The sequence below is a fragment of the Scardinius erythrophthalmus genome, assembly GCF_964197995.2.
Source record: "Scardinius erythrophthalmus genome assembly, chromosome: 15".
Classification (NCBI taxonomy): domain Eukaryota; kingdom Metazoa; phylum Chordata; class Actinopteri; order Cypriniformes; family Leuciscidae; genus Scardinius; species Scardinius erythrophthalmus.
The window spans coordinates 42,362,498-42,378,846 of record NC_138235.1 but is presented as its reverse complement, the minus strand read 5'-3'; the positions used below and the strand labels follow the sequence as shown (position 1 = coordinate 42,378,846).

Here is a 16,349-nt window from a genome sequence, read left to right as displayed (position 1 = left end):
ATAAACGTATAATTTAAGGTAACAGATTGTTTTGGATTTATAGCGGTTCTTTAGTAAAGTTATTTTCAAGCTAAGGTTAGTTATGATTGATTCGCTTCCGTCGCAACAATCATTTGTTATTAAATTAGGGGCCGCTAAGACGACACAATTCTCTCTACACAGACTTTATACACGAACCTGTGAGAAACGCTGATGGCGTTCACATGCGCATTAAGAATTGGTTCTATAGTTATGTGCGTTTGAATATATGTACGCAGGTTTGTAATTCCCTACAAACCAAGCCTAAACAAAGTACTGGTGTTTCCTTATCATTTTTGATACAGAATTTTATTTTATTTTATCAATTCAGGGTAGATACGCGAATTGAGTTTCCCGACGACGCTTTATCTGTAGAGTGGTAAAGGGATCCTCCATAGGGAGAGACTAGTTGGCACTTCAGCACTGCGTTGTCATCGGGTCCAGGCGAAGGTCCTTCATCAGATCTGGATACGGCCTGGATCCGGCAGGCTGCGGGAAGCCTGCCGAGGAGACCGACGTTCTCGTCAGGGCCGTAAAACACAGAGAAGTGACATTGGGGATGGAGAAACCCACCCAAATTAGCTTCGGTTAAACAGGCGTATGATAATTTGGGTAAATGTGTAAGCTAGATTTATGCCTATTTTTCACATCTTCATGGACACAACAAAGATTTCCCTCATGTGTTAATATTTTTCCTTGTAATAATGTATGGTTTTCTAAAAATGAGAACTGCTGCATCTGTGTGTAGATGAGAGAATCAAAGTGTATGTGCGTTGTGCACACGCTACATCTGCAAAGTTGGATTTCTATGAAAAATTTAAACTTCTTAAATTTTGTGATTTAAATAAAGAAACAATCATTATTGGTGATTTTAACGTAAATTGGAATGAAAAGAAGGTTAGAAAACATCTTAAAGAAACTACAGACCGCTATAATTTCACACAATTAATTCAACAGCCCACTCGGATAACTTCACATTCCAAAACATTAATAGATTTACTTTTTGTCAATCGACCTGAAAGAATTACTAAAACGTTTAATTTTATGACAGGCTTATCAGACCACAATGCTTTCTTTTTTTCAAGAAAGCTCACAAAAAGACATTTCAAAGTTTCACACAGTCATACTGTGTATAATGCTATTCCAAAAAACCAAATGCCAAATTTTGCGGCAGCTTTGCAAGAAACCGATTGGATTGCAAAATTCTTCATGGATATTATCACTGATGCCAAAGGAAATGGCAAAAAGATCTGGCAAAATCTCAACAAATTACTTGGTAAACAAAAAAAAGAATCAATTGAAGACTTTGAACTCAAAATTAACACTGTAGTAAAAAACGTACTCGGTTACTCACATAACCTCGGTTCTCTTACGAGAGGTCTCTCGTACTGCGTAAGAGTATCTTACGCTAGGGGAAAATCCTTATTTTATCCTTAATTTTGCAATAATGTAAAGCGCGTTGCGGCAGCATACAGACATAGGCAAGACGGCTCGCGCGCCTATTGGCTGGTCTGCTGGCAACTGCGTGAGCCTATCGAGCGAGGCCTAGCGTGACATCAGACCCAATGGGCACGCTTCGCGCCCTCTGCGTCACATCCCGCCGAAACAGGCGTGGCTTAAGCCTATAAATACAGCTCGCAGGCAACACATATCTGTTTTTTTCATAGTCGAAGCAACCAGAGCGTTGCTTAAGCATAAACAAAGTACTGGTGTTTCCTTATAATTTTTGATACAGAATTTTATTTTATTTTATCAATTTGGGGTAGATATGCGAATTGAGTTTCCCGACAACGCTTTATCTGTAGAGTGGTAAAGGGATCCTCCATAGGGAGAGACTAGTTGGCACTTCAGCACTGCGTTGTCATCGGGTCCAGGCGCAGGTCCTTCATCAGATCTGGATACGGCCTGGATCCGGCAGGCTGCGGGAAAACCTCGGGATAAACAAAGACACTAAAATTAGCGTAGATGCCATTCTTCTTATGATGTAACGAGTACATCAGGATTTATGGGAAGTGTTCCCGGTTCCAGCTGACCTAATCTATGCAGCCTAATATTGAATCTAAAGTCTATAATGTATTATGTGAATGCTAGGTCAAAGAGATGTGTCTTTAATCTGGCTTTGAACTGACAGAGTGTGTCTGCTTCCCGGACAATGGTAGGGAGACTGTTCCAGAGTTTTGGTGCTAAATAGGAGAAGGATCTACCGCCAGCAGTCGATTTTGATATTCTAGGTATTATCAACTGGCCGGAATTTTGAGATCGCAATAGACGTGAAGGACTATAATGCGTTAAGAGCTCGCTCAAGTACTGCGGAGCTAACCCATTTAGTGCTTTGTACGTGATCAGCAATATTTTAAAATTGATGCGATGTTTAATAGGGAGCCAGTGCAGTGTTGACAGAACCGGGCTAATATGGTCATACTTCCTGGTTCTGGTAAGAACTCGAGCTGCTGCGTTTTGAACTAGCTGTAGTTTGTTTATTAAGCGTGCCAAAGCAAAGGATGCATATGGGCTAGATTCATATTCTCTAAAATTATGCAAAGACTCCTTAATTGCTCCAATAACATATATGATCAATTTATCAATCAAGCAGAGAATTGTTCCATCCTTCTGGAAAATGGCCTTAGTCACCCCAATCTTTAAATCTGGTGGTAAATTAAATGTAGCCAACTACCGACCAATCAGTATCCTTCCAGTGGTCTCCAAGGTCGCTGAGAGGTGGGTTGCTAAAATTATAAATGAACATCTAAATAAAGGCCACTCCCCCTTGCATCCTATGCAATTTGGGTTTCGTACCAATCACTCGACTGAATTTGCCAACAGTTTGTTTGTAGAAAAAGTAAAAAGTAAATTGGACAATAATGCCACAATAATTGTGTCGGTGCTGTGTTATTCGATCTAAAAAAAGAATTTGAAACTGTTAATCATGACATTTTATTATCTAAACTGACATATTTTAACTTCTCTTCAAATGCCATCCAATGGATTAAATCTTACTTGGACTCAAGAAAACAGTGTGAAAATATTAACAGTGTCAAATCGTCTTTCCTAGATGTCCCAGTTGGTGTGCCTCAAGGGTCAATACTTGGTCCCTTATTATTTTCTTTATATATAAATGACCTTCCAAACACTTGTGTTGATGTTGAATTTCAAATGTATGCTGATGACGCAGTCATCTACACAAGTGCAAAAAGTGTTCAAGAGGCTTCTGCCATCCTGACCTCTGCTCTGGTCCCTATAAATGAATGGCTTTTTAAATCCTGTCTGCTACTCAATGCTAAAAAAACAGTTTGTATGATGTTCACTAAACAGTCTTGCGACATAAAACAATCTGGTGTATTTCTAAGAGGAGAAGAATTAGAAATCGTCTCGGAATTTAAGTACCTTGGTGTGACCCTTGATTCCACATTAAGTTTTAAAAAACATGTAAAAAGAATATCGAGTACAGTAAATTTTAATTTACGAAATTTTAAACAAATTCGTCAATTTATACCATTTGGGGCTGCTAAAGTGTTTTTACATTCTATGATTTTATCACATATTGAATATTGTTGTACAAGTTGGACATTGACTGGTATGAACACACTCAAATCAATAGAATCACTCTATAAAAATGCCTTAAAAGTCTTTGATAAAAAGCCAATGTCCTTCCATATTTGTAATATTTTACAAAAGCATAACCTATTAAGCCTAGAGAATTTTAAACATTTTAAATATGCTTGTTTTGTTTATAAAGTGTTAAATGGATTAGCCCCACCTCCCATGTCGGACTTCTTTAAGCCAAAGAATCACAGTGGTGCCAGGACACGGGCCTCCGCTAGAGGTGACTGTGAGGTGCCTTTCAGAAGAACAGCCTTTGGACAAAATGCTCTGTCTGTGAAGGCCTGTAAGTTATGGAACAGTATCCCCATCACTGTCAGGGAATGTCCCATATTTCCTATATTTAAAACCAAACTCAAAGTGTGGCTTAAAGCAAACCGGTCTTGTGACCATTAAGTGACTCTTCTTTTACTTTGCTTGTACTTATTCATTTTTGTTATTTTGTATGTTATAATCTTTGTATTTCTGCAATTTGTCTAGGGACTACGGATGTAAATTAGCCCTGTGGCTATAATCTGGCATGTTTACGTCTGTTTTTGTTGTTTCAATGCAGATGTTCATTAATGTGCATTGTCCCTATCAAATAAATAAATAAATAAATAAAATAAATTGATTATGGCCAAGCATTCGCCCTTAAAATAGCATCTGAATAACATGCGCAATGCGCCACTGACTTTAAACTAGGTTTTTCCTGGTCAGTGGCGGAATTGTTTTCTAAACCTGCAAAATAGCACCAGGGAACGTTTGTGCCGGAACACGCCTCCTCTTTGCGCTGAACCGCCCCCGGGAGCACAAATGCATTTCCTAGTTTATCGACGTGCGTCTGTGGAGGGAAAAGTCCGCTGTGCGCGGGTGCAAAATAGGAATGATACTGTACATGCGTCGGTGTACAAAGTCAATTGCGCTGGGTGCAAGATAGGGCCCCAAGGGTTCACTCTAAGCATGATGAGTCTGCTTTTAGCTATTATGCTGGAACCAGCTTCCAGAAGAGTTCAGATGTGCTCCTACAGTCACATTCAAATTCAGACTCAAAACACTTCTGTTTAGCTGTGCATTTACTGAATGAGTACTGTGCCAATGTACGTCCGACTGATTACACTGTATTTTATTTCTGCAGTCTCCTTTTAATTCTAAACTGAACTCAAATGGCACTGAGAATTGTGTAAGTGAGATGAAGCCCTGCTGATGGCCTGGGTCTGTGTTGGTGTAGTGAGTTTGACGTGATTAAACTTGAGGTTCTGTGGGGTGCGGACTGGATTGATTCCATTCCTAGAGTTTCCGAACAAATGGGTTTTTGGGGTGCGGACTGATGGGGCAGTGAACTCGAGGTTACCCTGTGAGTCAATCCTAGAGCTCCTCCTGTACGATTTTAGGGGGAAATCGGGTCTATTGGAGACGTCCAATAGATTTCTTAGGTGCCAAAATAACACCATAGACACAGTTTAATCACCATGGGAAAATCTGTAAAACTGGGAGTCGTGAAAAATATGCTACACCGGTTATTTACACAATTACACAAAGAACAATTACAGTGCTTTACAACTATAGAACAAATAGAGTTAAATAAACTTATCACTTCCTCTAAAACAACAACATGTTTATTAGATCCCATACCAACTAAACTACTGAAAGAAGTGTTACCTATAGTGGAAGAGCCTCTCCTCAATATTATTAACTCATCTTTATCTTTAGGTCATGTTCCAAGAACATTTAAACTGGCAGTTATAAAACCACTCATTAAGAAACCACAATTAGACCCAAATAACCTAGCAAATTATAGACCCATTTCAAATCTTCCATTTATGTCTAAAATACTAGAAAAAGTGTGTCCGCCCAACTAGGCTCTTTCTTACAACAAAATGACATCTATGAAAAGTTTCAGTCTGGTTTCAGCCCGCATCATAGCACTGAAACTGCGCTCGTTAAAATCACAAATTATTTACTCTTAGCTTCTGACCAAGGCTGTATCTCAATACTAGTTTTACTTGATCTTAGTGCTGCGTTCGATACTATAGATCACACAATACTCTTAGATCGACTACAAAATTATACTGGTGTTCAAGGACAAGCATTAAACTGGTTCAGATCATACCTATCTGACCGATACCATTTTGTCTATTTAAATGGAGAAAAATCGATCATAACTCCAGTAAACTATGGAGTGCCGCAAGGATCTGTGTTAGGCCATCTATTATTCTCAATATATATGCTGCCACTTGGAAATATTATAAGGAAACATGGAATTAGTTTCCATTGTTATGCTGATGACACTCAGATATATATTTCATCACGGCCGGATGAAAACGCTAAATTATCCAAATTGACAGAGTGTGTTAAAGATATAAAAGATTGGATGACGCGCAATTTTCTTTTATTAAATCCAGACAAGACAGAGGTAATACTTATCGGTTCAAAAAAACGCCCACAAAACCTCTCACAATACAACTTTAACATAGTAGGGTGTCCTGTTACTTTATCCTCTACAGTAAAAGACCTGGGTGTTATACTTGACTGCAAACTGACTTTTGAAAATCATATTTCATATGTTACAAAAACAGCCTTTTTCCACCTTAGAAACATTGCTAAGCTACGTAATATGCTATCAGTTTCTGATGCAGAAAAGCTAGTTCTACCAGAAAGACTCGGAAGATAAAGTGATGTAACAAAGCATATATTTATTGGCAGCCCGGCAAGCATTGTAAAGTTCTTTGGCGTAGGCCCCGTCCATAGCTCGTAATCCGAGGGTAGCGGATCTGCATCTCCTGCCTGAAGACGAAGGCAGGGGCGCAGCCGACCCCCCCTAGAAGGTATGGACAGGACCATCCTGGTGGTGGTGGGGAGGATGGAGGTTGTTTTCACGTCGGCATCTGCGAACTCAAACGTGAGTAAGTACCGATCTTTTATACAGAGGGTATAAGACGTGATTGGATAGAGATGAAGGTAATAAGTGACGTAGTGATTGAGTCTTCCTGGCAGAACTTAGCTAAAGCTTCCATTTCTACCAGAAAGACTCGGAAGATAAAGTGATGTAACAAAGCATATATTTATTGGCAGCCCGGCAAGCATTGTAAAGTTCTTTGGCGTAGGCCCCGTCCATAGCTCGTAATCCGAGGGTAGCGGATCTGCATCTCCTGCCTGAAGACGAAGGCAGGGGCGCAGCCGACCCCCAAAAGTAGGTGGATTAAGATCCGCCAGGACGGGGCCAGCCTCCCCCCAAAATTGGTAGATGAAAAGTATACGCACCAGTCGTGAATCCTGATGTTCCTGAAAGATAGAAAAGGAGTTACCATAGTCAGTGTGATGAACGTTAAATGGATTTTCATGTGCCTATGTTTGATTATGTTTAAGAATTTTTTTTTTTTTTTTTTTTTTTTTTTACCGGACGTAAACAGCCTTGTTAGACCACGCAGATATAGCTACGTTATATAGCCATGTTAGACCAGACATATACAGGCCTCGATAGACCGCACAGATATAGCCACGTTAGACCAGACATATACAAGCCTCGGTAGACCGCACAGATATAGCCACGTTAGACCGGACATATGGAGGCCTCGATAGACCGCACAGATATAGCCGCTTTAGGCCAGACATATACAGGCCTCGATAGACCACACAGATATAGCCACGTTAGACCAGACATATACAGGCCTCGGTAGACCGCACAGATATAGCCACGTTAGACCAGACATATAGAGGCCTCGATAGACCACATAGATATAGCCGCTTTAGGCCAGACATATACAGGCCTCGATAGACCACACAGATATAGCCACGTTAGGCCAGACGTACACAGGCCTCGATAGACCACACAGATATAGCCACGTTAGGCCAGACGTACACAGGCCTCGATAGACCACACAGATATAGCCACGTTAGGCCAGACATATACAGGCCTCGATAGACCACATAGATATAGCCACGTTAGGCCGGACATATACAGGCCTCGATAGACCACACAGATATAGCCACGTTAGGCCAGACATATACAGGCCTCGATAGACCACACAGATATAGCCACGTTAGGCCAGACATACACAGGCCTCGATAGACCACACAGATATAGCCACGTTAGGCCAGACGTACCCAGGCCTCGATAGACCACACAGATATAGCCACGCTAGGACAGACGTACACAGGCCTCGATAGACCACACAGATATAGCCACGTTAGGACAGACGTACACAGGCCTCGATAGACCACACAGATATAGCCACGTTAGGACAGACGTACACAGGCCTCGATAGACCACACAGATATAGCCGCGTTAGGCCAGACGTACACAGGCCTCGATAGACCACACAGATATAGCCACGTTAGGCCAGACGTACACAGGCCTCGATAGACCACACAGATATAGCCACGTTAGGCCAGACGTACACAGGCCTCGATAGACCACACAGATATAGCCACGTTAGGACAGACGTACACAGGCCTCGATAGACCACACAGATATAGCCACATTAGGCCAGACGTAGACAGGCCTCGATAGACCACACGGAAATAGCCACGTTAGGGTTTTTTTTTTTTTTTTTTTTTTTTTTTTTTTTTTTTTATCCACATAGAGACGAGGCCGCGCAAGGCCGTTAGCGTAACACCACCACCAGTATTTGCATGGAATTTACTTGAATCGTTACTGAAGAGCTTGCTGAGCTTCCAGAATGGTTTTAGAATCAGTTCTTAATAAAGGCTCGAATGCGGAAGGAACCATCTGTCCAGTACCCTGTTAATACAGAGTTCTCGTGAGAGCGCAAGTTATTCGGGTATTTATTTATTTATTTATTTTTTTTATTTTTATTTTTATTTATTTTTTTTTTTTTTTTTTATCCACATAGAGACGAGGCCGCGCAAGGCCGTTAGCGTAACACCACCACCAGTATTTGCATGGAATTTACTTGAATCGTTACTGAAGAGCTTGCTGAGCTTCCAGAATGGTTTTAGAATCAGTTCTTAATAAAGGCTCGAATGCGGAAGGAACCATCTGTCCAGTACCCTGTTAATACAGAGTTCTCGTGAGAGCGCAAGTTATTCGGGTATCGAGCAATGGAGCTCATTAGATATGCCCCTCGATCTGAGCTGCACCAATCACATCGGGTTAATTTATATAGCGGGCCAGAGGCGAGTTAAACAGATGACGACGGCGATGTGACGTCATAGTCATAGTAGTAAACATTGCAAATGCCTATGGATAAATACCAATTGTTTGAAACGGCATTGGTCGCTACAATGAACGGGTTAGACTTGGCTTTTTCTCTTAAAGAAGAACAGAAGGCGGTGCTCGAATCGTACTTTTGCAAGAATGACATTTTGGTGTTTTGCCAACCAGATACAGTAAGAGTCTAATCTACCAGTTTGCTCTGCTGGTAGCGTATGGGGTTTATGGTTGTGATTGGTCGTAGTGTTATCCAATTGTGAGCAGTGAGACTTTCAAATGCATGTTTGAACGTTAAGCTAAAGTTTTGAAAAAGTCTGTGAGAGAGTAATCAAAGCTTCAGAACGAGCTGTTGAATCTCCACCCCCTGTTCCGGGAGCAGCAGCCCGACTGTCTCCAAAGGGACAGACAAAACTATGCACTCTACTCACCCTCAATGACAATACCAGCATGGTATATGAAAATGTCTTTGGAGCATTCCAAGTCAACCCGTCACACACAACCTGGGGACACTGAAGACATATCGATTTCGTATTTGTAGACGAGGCAGGAACAGCCGGCCGTTATCAGGATGAGAATAAAGGAATCTGAAAGAAACTAACATTATAAACAATACTGCAGAAATAAGCTTTTAAGGTGTAGGGAGCCACGCCTCAGTGATATACGGTCTAGCTGGTTTGAGCAGAACGATTTACTCACATGATCACTGTTAGAGAAGCAGGGTAATGGATAAGGGTTGCTGACGGCGAGCCACCTGAAGACTAAGTGCGTAGCTATAGCAGTGCAGCGCAATGGTCAGGAATGTGCTCGCGCGACCTTAATCATGAAATTGGAGACTACGGATTACCAGATAAACGTCTCCGGAATAGCATGATCGTCTAACAAGAAGATCTGCCTTAATGATGCAACCGAGCTTCGTTAGCACATGCAACATAAGTTTTGCCACCACTTCGAACCCAGAAGGATGTTAGCAGTCGCTATATGATGATTACTGTAAGGCATGAATGAACGAAGCCTGAGCAGGCTCAATAATTTATCTGACATTTGCTGAACAAAATTTCCAAATCTAAGATCAGATATACATCCTTCGTTTAGCTGAATTGGGTCACTTAATTAACAGTGAGTGGGCCAATGTTACCGATGAGAGATGATGCCCTGCCTTGAAGAGATACTATTATTGAATTTTTGTTTATTTATTTATTTATTTATTTTTTATATAACCACTTAATCTTATTAATCTTAGTACGATGCATACCTAAAGTAAGGTGACAGCATATGGTTAAGATACTACCTCAATCACACTTGTTATTCTGAGTGTAGAATATTTCTCAGCTGCACAGCGTACACCTGATATTACTCTCGAGTTGCTCTTGTATGAATTAAGTTTAATTCACGGCCGAGAGATCGCTGCCCGAGTCAACCAGGTGAGTCCCTTAAATCGAAAAATCTCTGAACATTAAATCATACAGATGAGCAAATGTAATGTCACTCGAGTCTTCTTGACTGTGACTTTACTGGTAATTGGTTTGAATTATATCATTTAAACTCATAACGATTAGTTCTACTGAGTTAAGCGCATTTTGGCAAAGTCTGTGACCTTTGACCTGAGCATCCTTTGTCTGCCTTCTTTGTACTTTTAATATCAAATGGCCTATTATGTAAATATTCTATGATATGTATTGTTGGACTAAAGTATTTGTCGAGAACATTTGTGTTACAGCGATTGTAACATGTTAGGCTACTGAAGAACTTAATGAAAGTATGAAAGATCTTGTTTTAACGACATGAATTGCTGTTCTTATTTTTAGAATAGATATTTATATTACAGAAACGAGCTGAGATATGCGTAAAATATCTCCCCCTTTGATTGGTTAAAGGCTACAATCATCAACCGTAAGTATAAGTCAAGATCGCCCCGGCGGTCGGGTAGCGATTGACAAAACATGTCCATATGTGCCGAAGAATAATGAATTCAGAAAATGGCGTAAAACGAGTTGAATGCCTAGCTGCTCCTTTAAGATGGAAGGCACTCTCACAAAGTGAGTGGCAGATGAGATGAGGAGCGCGAGCTGTAAAATATAGGGCATATGCCTAAAGCCGATTTAATATCTTAGTTGCTCTTAAGCTTATTTTAATTATATTCAGCAACCAGTTGCTAGTATTTTGCAACTGCCCGTGAGTGCGTGGAATCGACAACGCTGAAAATAGATTACCATTGCGCTGTGGGATATCGTGTTACATGAATCTTTGCATACACTTGCAACGACCATTTTAGCGACCTATCCAGCCCTACTGTTTAGAGCGTTGTATGTTGCGTTGCAGACTGCAGTACTGTATGTCAGTAATTCATTTATTCATTCATTCATACATTTAATTATTTATTTATTTATTAAGAAAACACGTCACCACAGTCGACATTTGAACTTTACCGCTGATTAAGGAAACAGTAGAGTAGCAAGTGAATATACTTACCGGAATGAAGTTTAATCATAGTAAAATGGGACATGTAAACAGAGGCCGCTGAAAGCGCCGACGTAAAAGCCTTGAAAGTGGAACTTGAACTTTAAAAACCTTGAAAGTGGAACTTGAACTTTAAAAACCTTGAGTGAATATCGTCTCTCATGAGATTCAAGCCGCCACGCTCTTGTTTCCTACACGATCGTGTGTCGCACTCGAACGCCGCGAAAGTTGCTGAGATCAAACAGGATCAATCAACGATATGACTGTGTTGTTATGATTGAAATGCGAGTGAGTGAACGCCGGCATCGGTTTCTCCGAACTGAATGGAAGCGTAATAGGCAGCGTCAGCATCTACGATCCTGTTTTCACGTCGGCATCTGCGAACTCAAACGTGAGTAAGTACCGATCTTTTATACAGAGGGTATAAGACGTGATTGGATAGAGATGAAGGTAATAAGTGACGTAGTGATTGAGTCTTCCTGGCAGAACTTAGCTAAAGCTTCCATTTCATGCATTCATGACCTTGAGACTAGATTACTGTAATGCTTTATTAGCTGGTTGTCCTGCATCCTTAATAAACAAGCTACAGTTAGTCCAGAATGCCGCCGCTAGAGTTCTTACTAGATCAAGAAAATTTGACCATATAACACCAATTTTATCATCACTACATTGGTTACCTATAAAGTTCCGTATTAATTACAAGGTATTGCTACTGACTTATAAAGCCCTAAACGGCTTAGCTCCAGTTTATTTAAAGGATCTTCTATCGCCCTATAATCCATCGCGCTCTTTAAGGTCACTAAATTCGAGGCTTTTGGTCATACCTAGGATATCCAGATCAACCAAAGGAGGGAGATCATTTTCACATTTAGCTCCAAAACTCTGGAATAGTCTTCCTGATACTGTTCGTTGCTCAGACTCGCTCTCCCAGTTTAAAACTAGATTAAAGACGCATCTCTTCAGCCAGGCATTCATATAATATTTTTAATCTTACAGTTAAATCCGGTCTGTAGTTCATAAACGCCAGAGGAGGACTGGCCCCCGACTGACCCTGGGTTCTCCCAAGGTTTTTTTTCTCCATTAGGTCACCTGATGGAGTTTTTCGGTTCCTTGCCACTGTTGCCTTTGGCTTGCTCAGTTGGGGATACTTAATTTAATTAATCAATCAACAATACTATTGATCAGCATTACCAAACGTGGACGTTTTACACTAGAAACAAACATCGATGTACTATTTTATTTAATACTGTGAAGCTGCTTTGATACAATCTGTATTGTGAAAAGCGCTATATAAATAAAGTTGACTTGACTTGACTTGACTTATTTGCCTGATGAGAAGTTTATCTATGTATCATCTTTTTACTATTTTAATTTATTTAAAACTGTTTTAATTTTCCTTGCTTTTTTTGTGATTATTTTAATTGCTTTCTGTAAAGCACTTTGAATTGCCATAGTGTAATATTAAATGTGCTTTATAAATAGACTTGCCTTGCCTTACCTCAGCAACTATATTCACATTATAACCTGCGTGATTTGTGTGCAGGAAACGCCGTGTGTGGAGCTGGAGTTTCCCTGGTTTAACCAGACGGTGGTGTTTCCTGATGAGCAGCAGATCGAGGAACACGCCAACTGGAGCATCTCTCGTGAGCTGGGCTACAGCTACTGTCTGGGGCTGGTACACACACACACACACACACATACACACACACACACACACACACACATTCTTGTACATCTATCTTTATGAGGACATTCATTGACACAATGCAATCTCTAGCCACTTACCCTAACCTTACCCATCACAACTAAGTGCCTAACCCGACCCCTGACCCTAAACCGACCCTTAACCTCAATATAACCTTATCTCTAAAACCAAGTCTTGACCCTCAAACAGGCCTTTAAAGGCTCTCAGAAACTGAGGACCGGCCAAAATGTCCTTCACTTTACTCTCTTTGTCTTCACTCCAATGGTCTAAAACTCAAACTGGTCCTCACAAAGATAGTTGTACAAGCACACACACACATACACACACACACACACACACACACACACACACACACACACACACACACACACACAGAACTCATGCTGAATCTCTCTGGCCCATCAGAGCAGTCGCCTGGCGTGTGATAGCACTATATCGCAGGCAGACGCGGAGCAGCTGCGAACACTGTGCAGTCGAGACCCGCTGTATGAGCTCTCAGAACAAGAGAAGGACTTCCTGTGGAGACATCGGTAAACACACACACACGTTACATGTTACGGTAACACTTTACATGTATGCGTTTGGTTGAAACTTCTATCCAAAGCCACTCGCATTGCATTCAAGGATTATACTTTATCAGGTTGTGCCTTCCCTGGGAATCAAACCCATGAGACAAATTTAAAGTCTTCATGAAAGGGAAATTGCGCTGGTCTTTTCTTCCTCTATTGTGCTGTTTATCCAAGTGAAACGCTTCTGGAACAGGAACAAATGTAGGGCGGGGCTTGATTGTGTTTGTGGGGAATTGATTGGATGGTTGTGATTTTATTTCATCATCTCGTGTTCAAGATCCACACATGTTTTACATTCTAATAATATGTCACTGTTGTTATTGTATTTTTGATCAAATAAATGCAGCCTTGGTGAGCAGAAGAGACTCTTTCAGAAATATTAGACAGACATGACAGACGGAAGCGTGTGTCCAAAGTGTATAAAAGACCTGCATGCGCTATCTTTCCTCAGTTCCTCAATCAACCTCTTACTGCGCAGCTCAACTGTTTTCGCTGACTTCACCACAGTCAACAGAAGGAAATATCTATATTGATCAACCTCCGCCAGGCGTGATTGTCAGAATGTTGCGGTTACTGTCCCTGCCATGGGACGGCTGTATCAGAACGCAGCCAGACCCAAGGCCCCCACCAGCCCAGCCAGCAGCCCAGCCAGCAGCCCAACCAGCAGCCCAGCCAGCAGCCCAACCAGCAGCCCAGCCAGCAGCCCAACCAGCAGCCCAACCAGCAGCCCAACCAGCAGCCCAACCAGCAGCCCAACCACCAGCCCAACCACCAGCCCAACCAGCAGCCCAACCAGCAGCCCAGCCAGCAGCCCAACCAGCAGCCCAACCAGCAGCCCAACCACCAGCCCAACCACCAGCCCAACCACCAGCCCAACCAGCAGCCCAACCAGCAGCCCAACCACCAGCCCAACCACCAGCCTAACCACCAGCCCAACCAGCAGCCCAACCAGCAGCCCAACCAGCAGCCCAGCCAGCAGCCCAACCAGCAGCCCAACCACCAGCCCAACCAGCAGCCCAACCACCAGCCCAACCAGCAGCCCAACCAGCAGCCCAACCACCAGCCCAACCAGCAGCCCAACCACCAGCTCAACCACCAGCCCAACCAGCAGCCCAACCACCAGCCCAACCAGCAGCCCAACCAGCAGCCCAACCAGCAGCCCAGCCAGCAGCCCAACCAGCAGCCCAACCAGCAGCCCAACCAGCAGCCCAACCACCAGCCCAACCAGCAGCCCAACCACCAGCTCAACCACCAGCCCAACCACCAGCCTAACCACCAGCCCAACCAGCAGCCCAACCAGCAGCCCAGCCAGCAGCCCAACCAGCAGCCCAACCAGCAGCCCAACCACCAGCCCAACCACCAGCCCAACCAGCATTCTAAGCCCTGGGTTTCAGAAAAAGCCCACCAACTCTACCCCTTCAGACGTGAAGAGGAAGAGGCCTACCTGATGTTCAGCTCCAGGGGCTTCTTGGTCCAGGTTTTCGGGCTACCAGCCCATTGGACACAAGTTTGAGTTTCCCCCCTTTACCCAAGAAGAGGAAGTTCTTCACACATAACTCAGCCCATATCAATTATTTAGAGCTCCTTACTGTGTGGAAGGCTCTGAATAATTTTCTACCTCACTTGCAGGGGTATCATATGATGGTGCGCTGCGACAACACCCCAGCTGTAGCACCAGATGGGGATGCGCTCGTCCAAGCTTCATGCTTTCGCTCACGGGCTGTTAATATGGAGCAAGCGGCATTTTCTGTCGTTACGGGTGACCCATGTCCCGGACAAACCCTCTTTATGGGGATTGGCGCCTCCATCCTCAGATAGTGCGTCTACTGTAGAGGAAGTTCGTCCAGGCCTTGCGCGAAAACGCCCATTGTCCTATGTTCTTCTCGCTACGGGACGAGGATGTCCCCCTCGGCATGCTGCTCCATGCATTTCCTCTCCTTTGCCTCATAATGCCGACTCTGGCCAGGGTGAGGAAACAGAGCCTGCCCATGATTTTGATAGCTCCCAGGTGGCTCTCAGAGATCATCACTCTGCTGTATGCCCATCCGTGGCCCCTCCATTATGCACAGATCTTCTGTCCCAAACCAACGGGGAAATGTACCACCCACACCCAGACAGGGTGGCCAGGGTGGCCCTATAGACTGAACACATGATATGAATGTGCACACCGCCGGTGTTTTCGTGGATTCACGTTTTTTTTAAATTATGTTGGTGGAGTTGGGGAGGTGGAAGGATGCCAGAGCGAGGTGATCGAGCAGCTGCTTATTTGCTCCGGCAGTTAATTTAAAGGTTAGATGTGTTCACTCCTCCCGAAATTAAGTTGTGAACTTCACTAAGGTCTATTTAGCAGCTATCGCTGCATGTCATGTGGGGTTCAACGGCGCTATGGTGGGGCAACACCCCCTTATTCATAGATTTATGAAGGGCGTGCACCGCTTTCTTCACCAGAAGAGCAGTTCCTGAGTTGATCTCTCCATGGTGCTGGAGGCATTGTCTCAACAGCAGGTTGAGCCCCTGGGAAATATTTCCCTTAAGCTTCTGTCTTTCAAAACAGCTCTGCTCCTGGCCTTGGCATTAGCCAAACGTGTCAGTGATTTGCATGCACTCTCTGTTCATTCCTCGTGCATTAAATTCTCTTTCAGTGGAGATAAGGTTTTTCTCAGGCCCAACCTGGCCTTTATGCCAAGATGCTTCCCGGCATTCACGTGTGAGGTGATTGAGCTTTCCGCTTTTTACTCACCTCCTTTCTCCTCCACAGAGGATCAGAGGTTCCTGTATGTGCCTTGCGGGTTTACTTTGACAGGACCAGCTCGTTTAGAAAAAGCGACCAGCTTTTCATCTCTTG

General features: G+C 43.0%; 1 protein-coding gene across 1 annotated transcript in view; it reads left to right on the top strand.

Moving 5' to 3' along the window:
* Positions 1–16,349, top strand: part of LOC308702760 (phosphatidylinositol 4,5-bisphosphate 3-kinase catalytic subunit alpha isoform) — a 51,019-nt gene that overhangs the window by 19,777 nt on the left and 14,893 nt on the right. The window contains exons 10-11 of the mRNA XM_081385834.1: positions 12,774–12,905; positions 13,341–13,465. Of these exons, the coding sequence (XP_081241960.1) occupies positions 12,774–12,905; positions 13,341–13,465 (257 nt within the window). The remainder of the gene's footprint in view (positions 1–12,773; positions 12,906–13,340; positions 13,466–16,349) is intronic.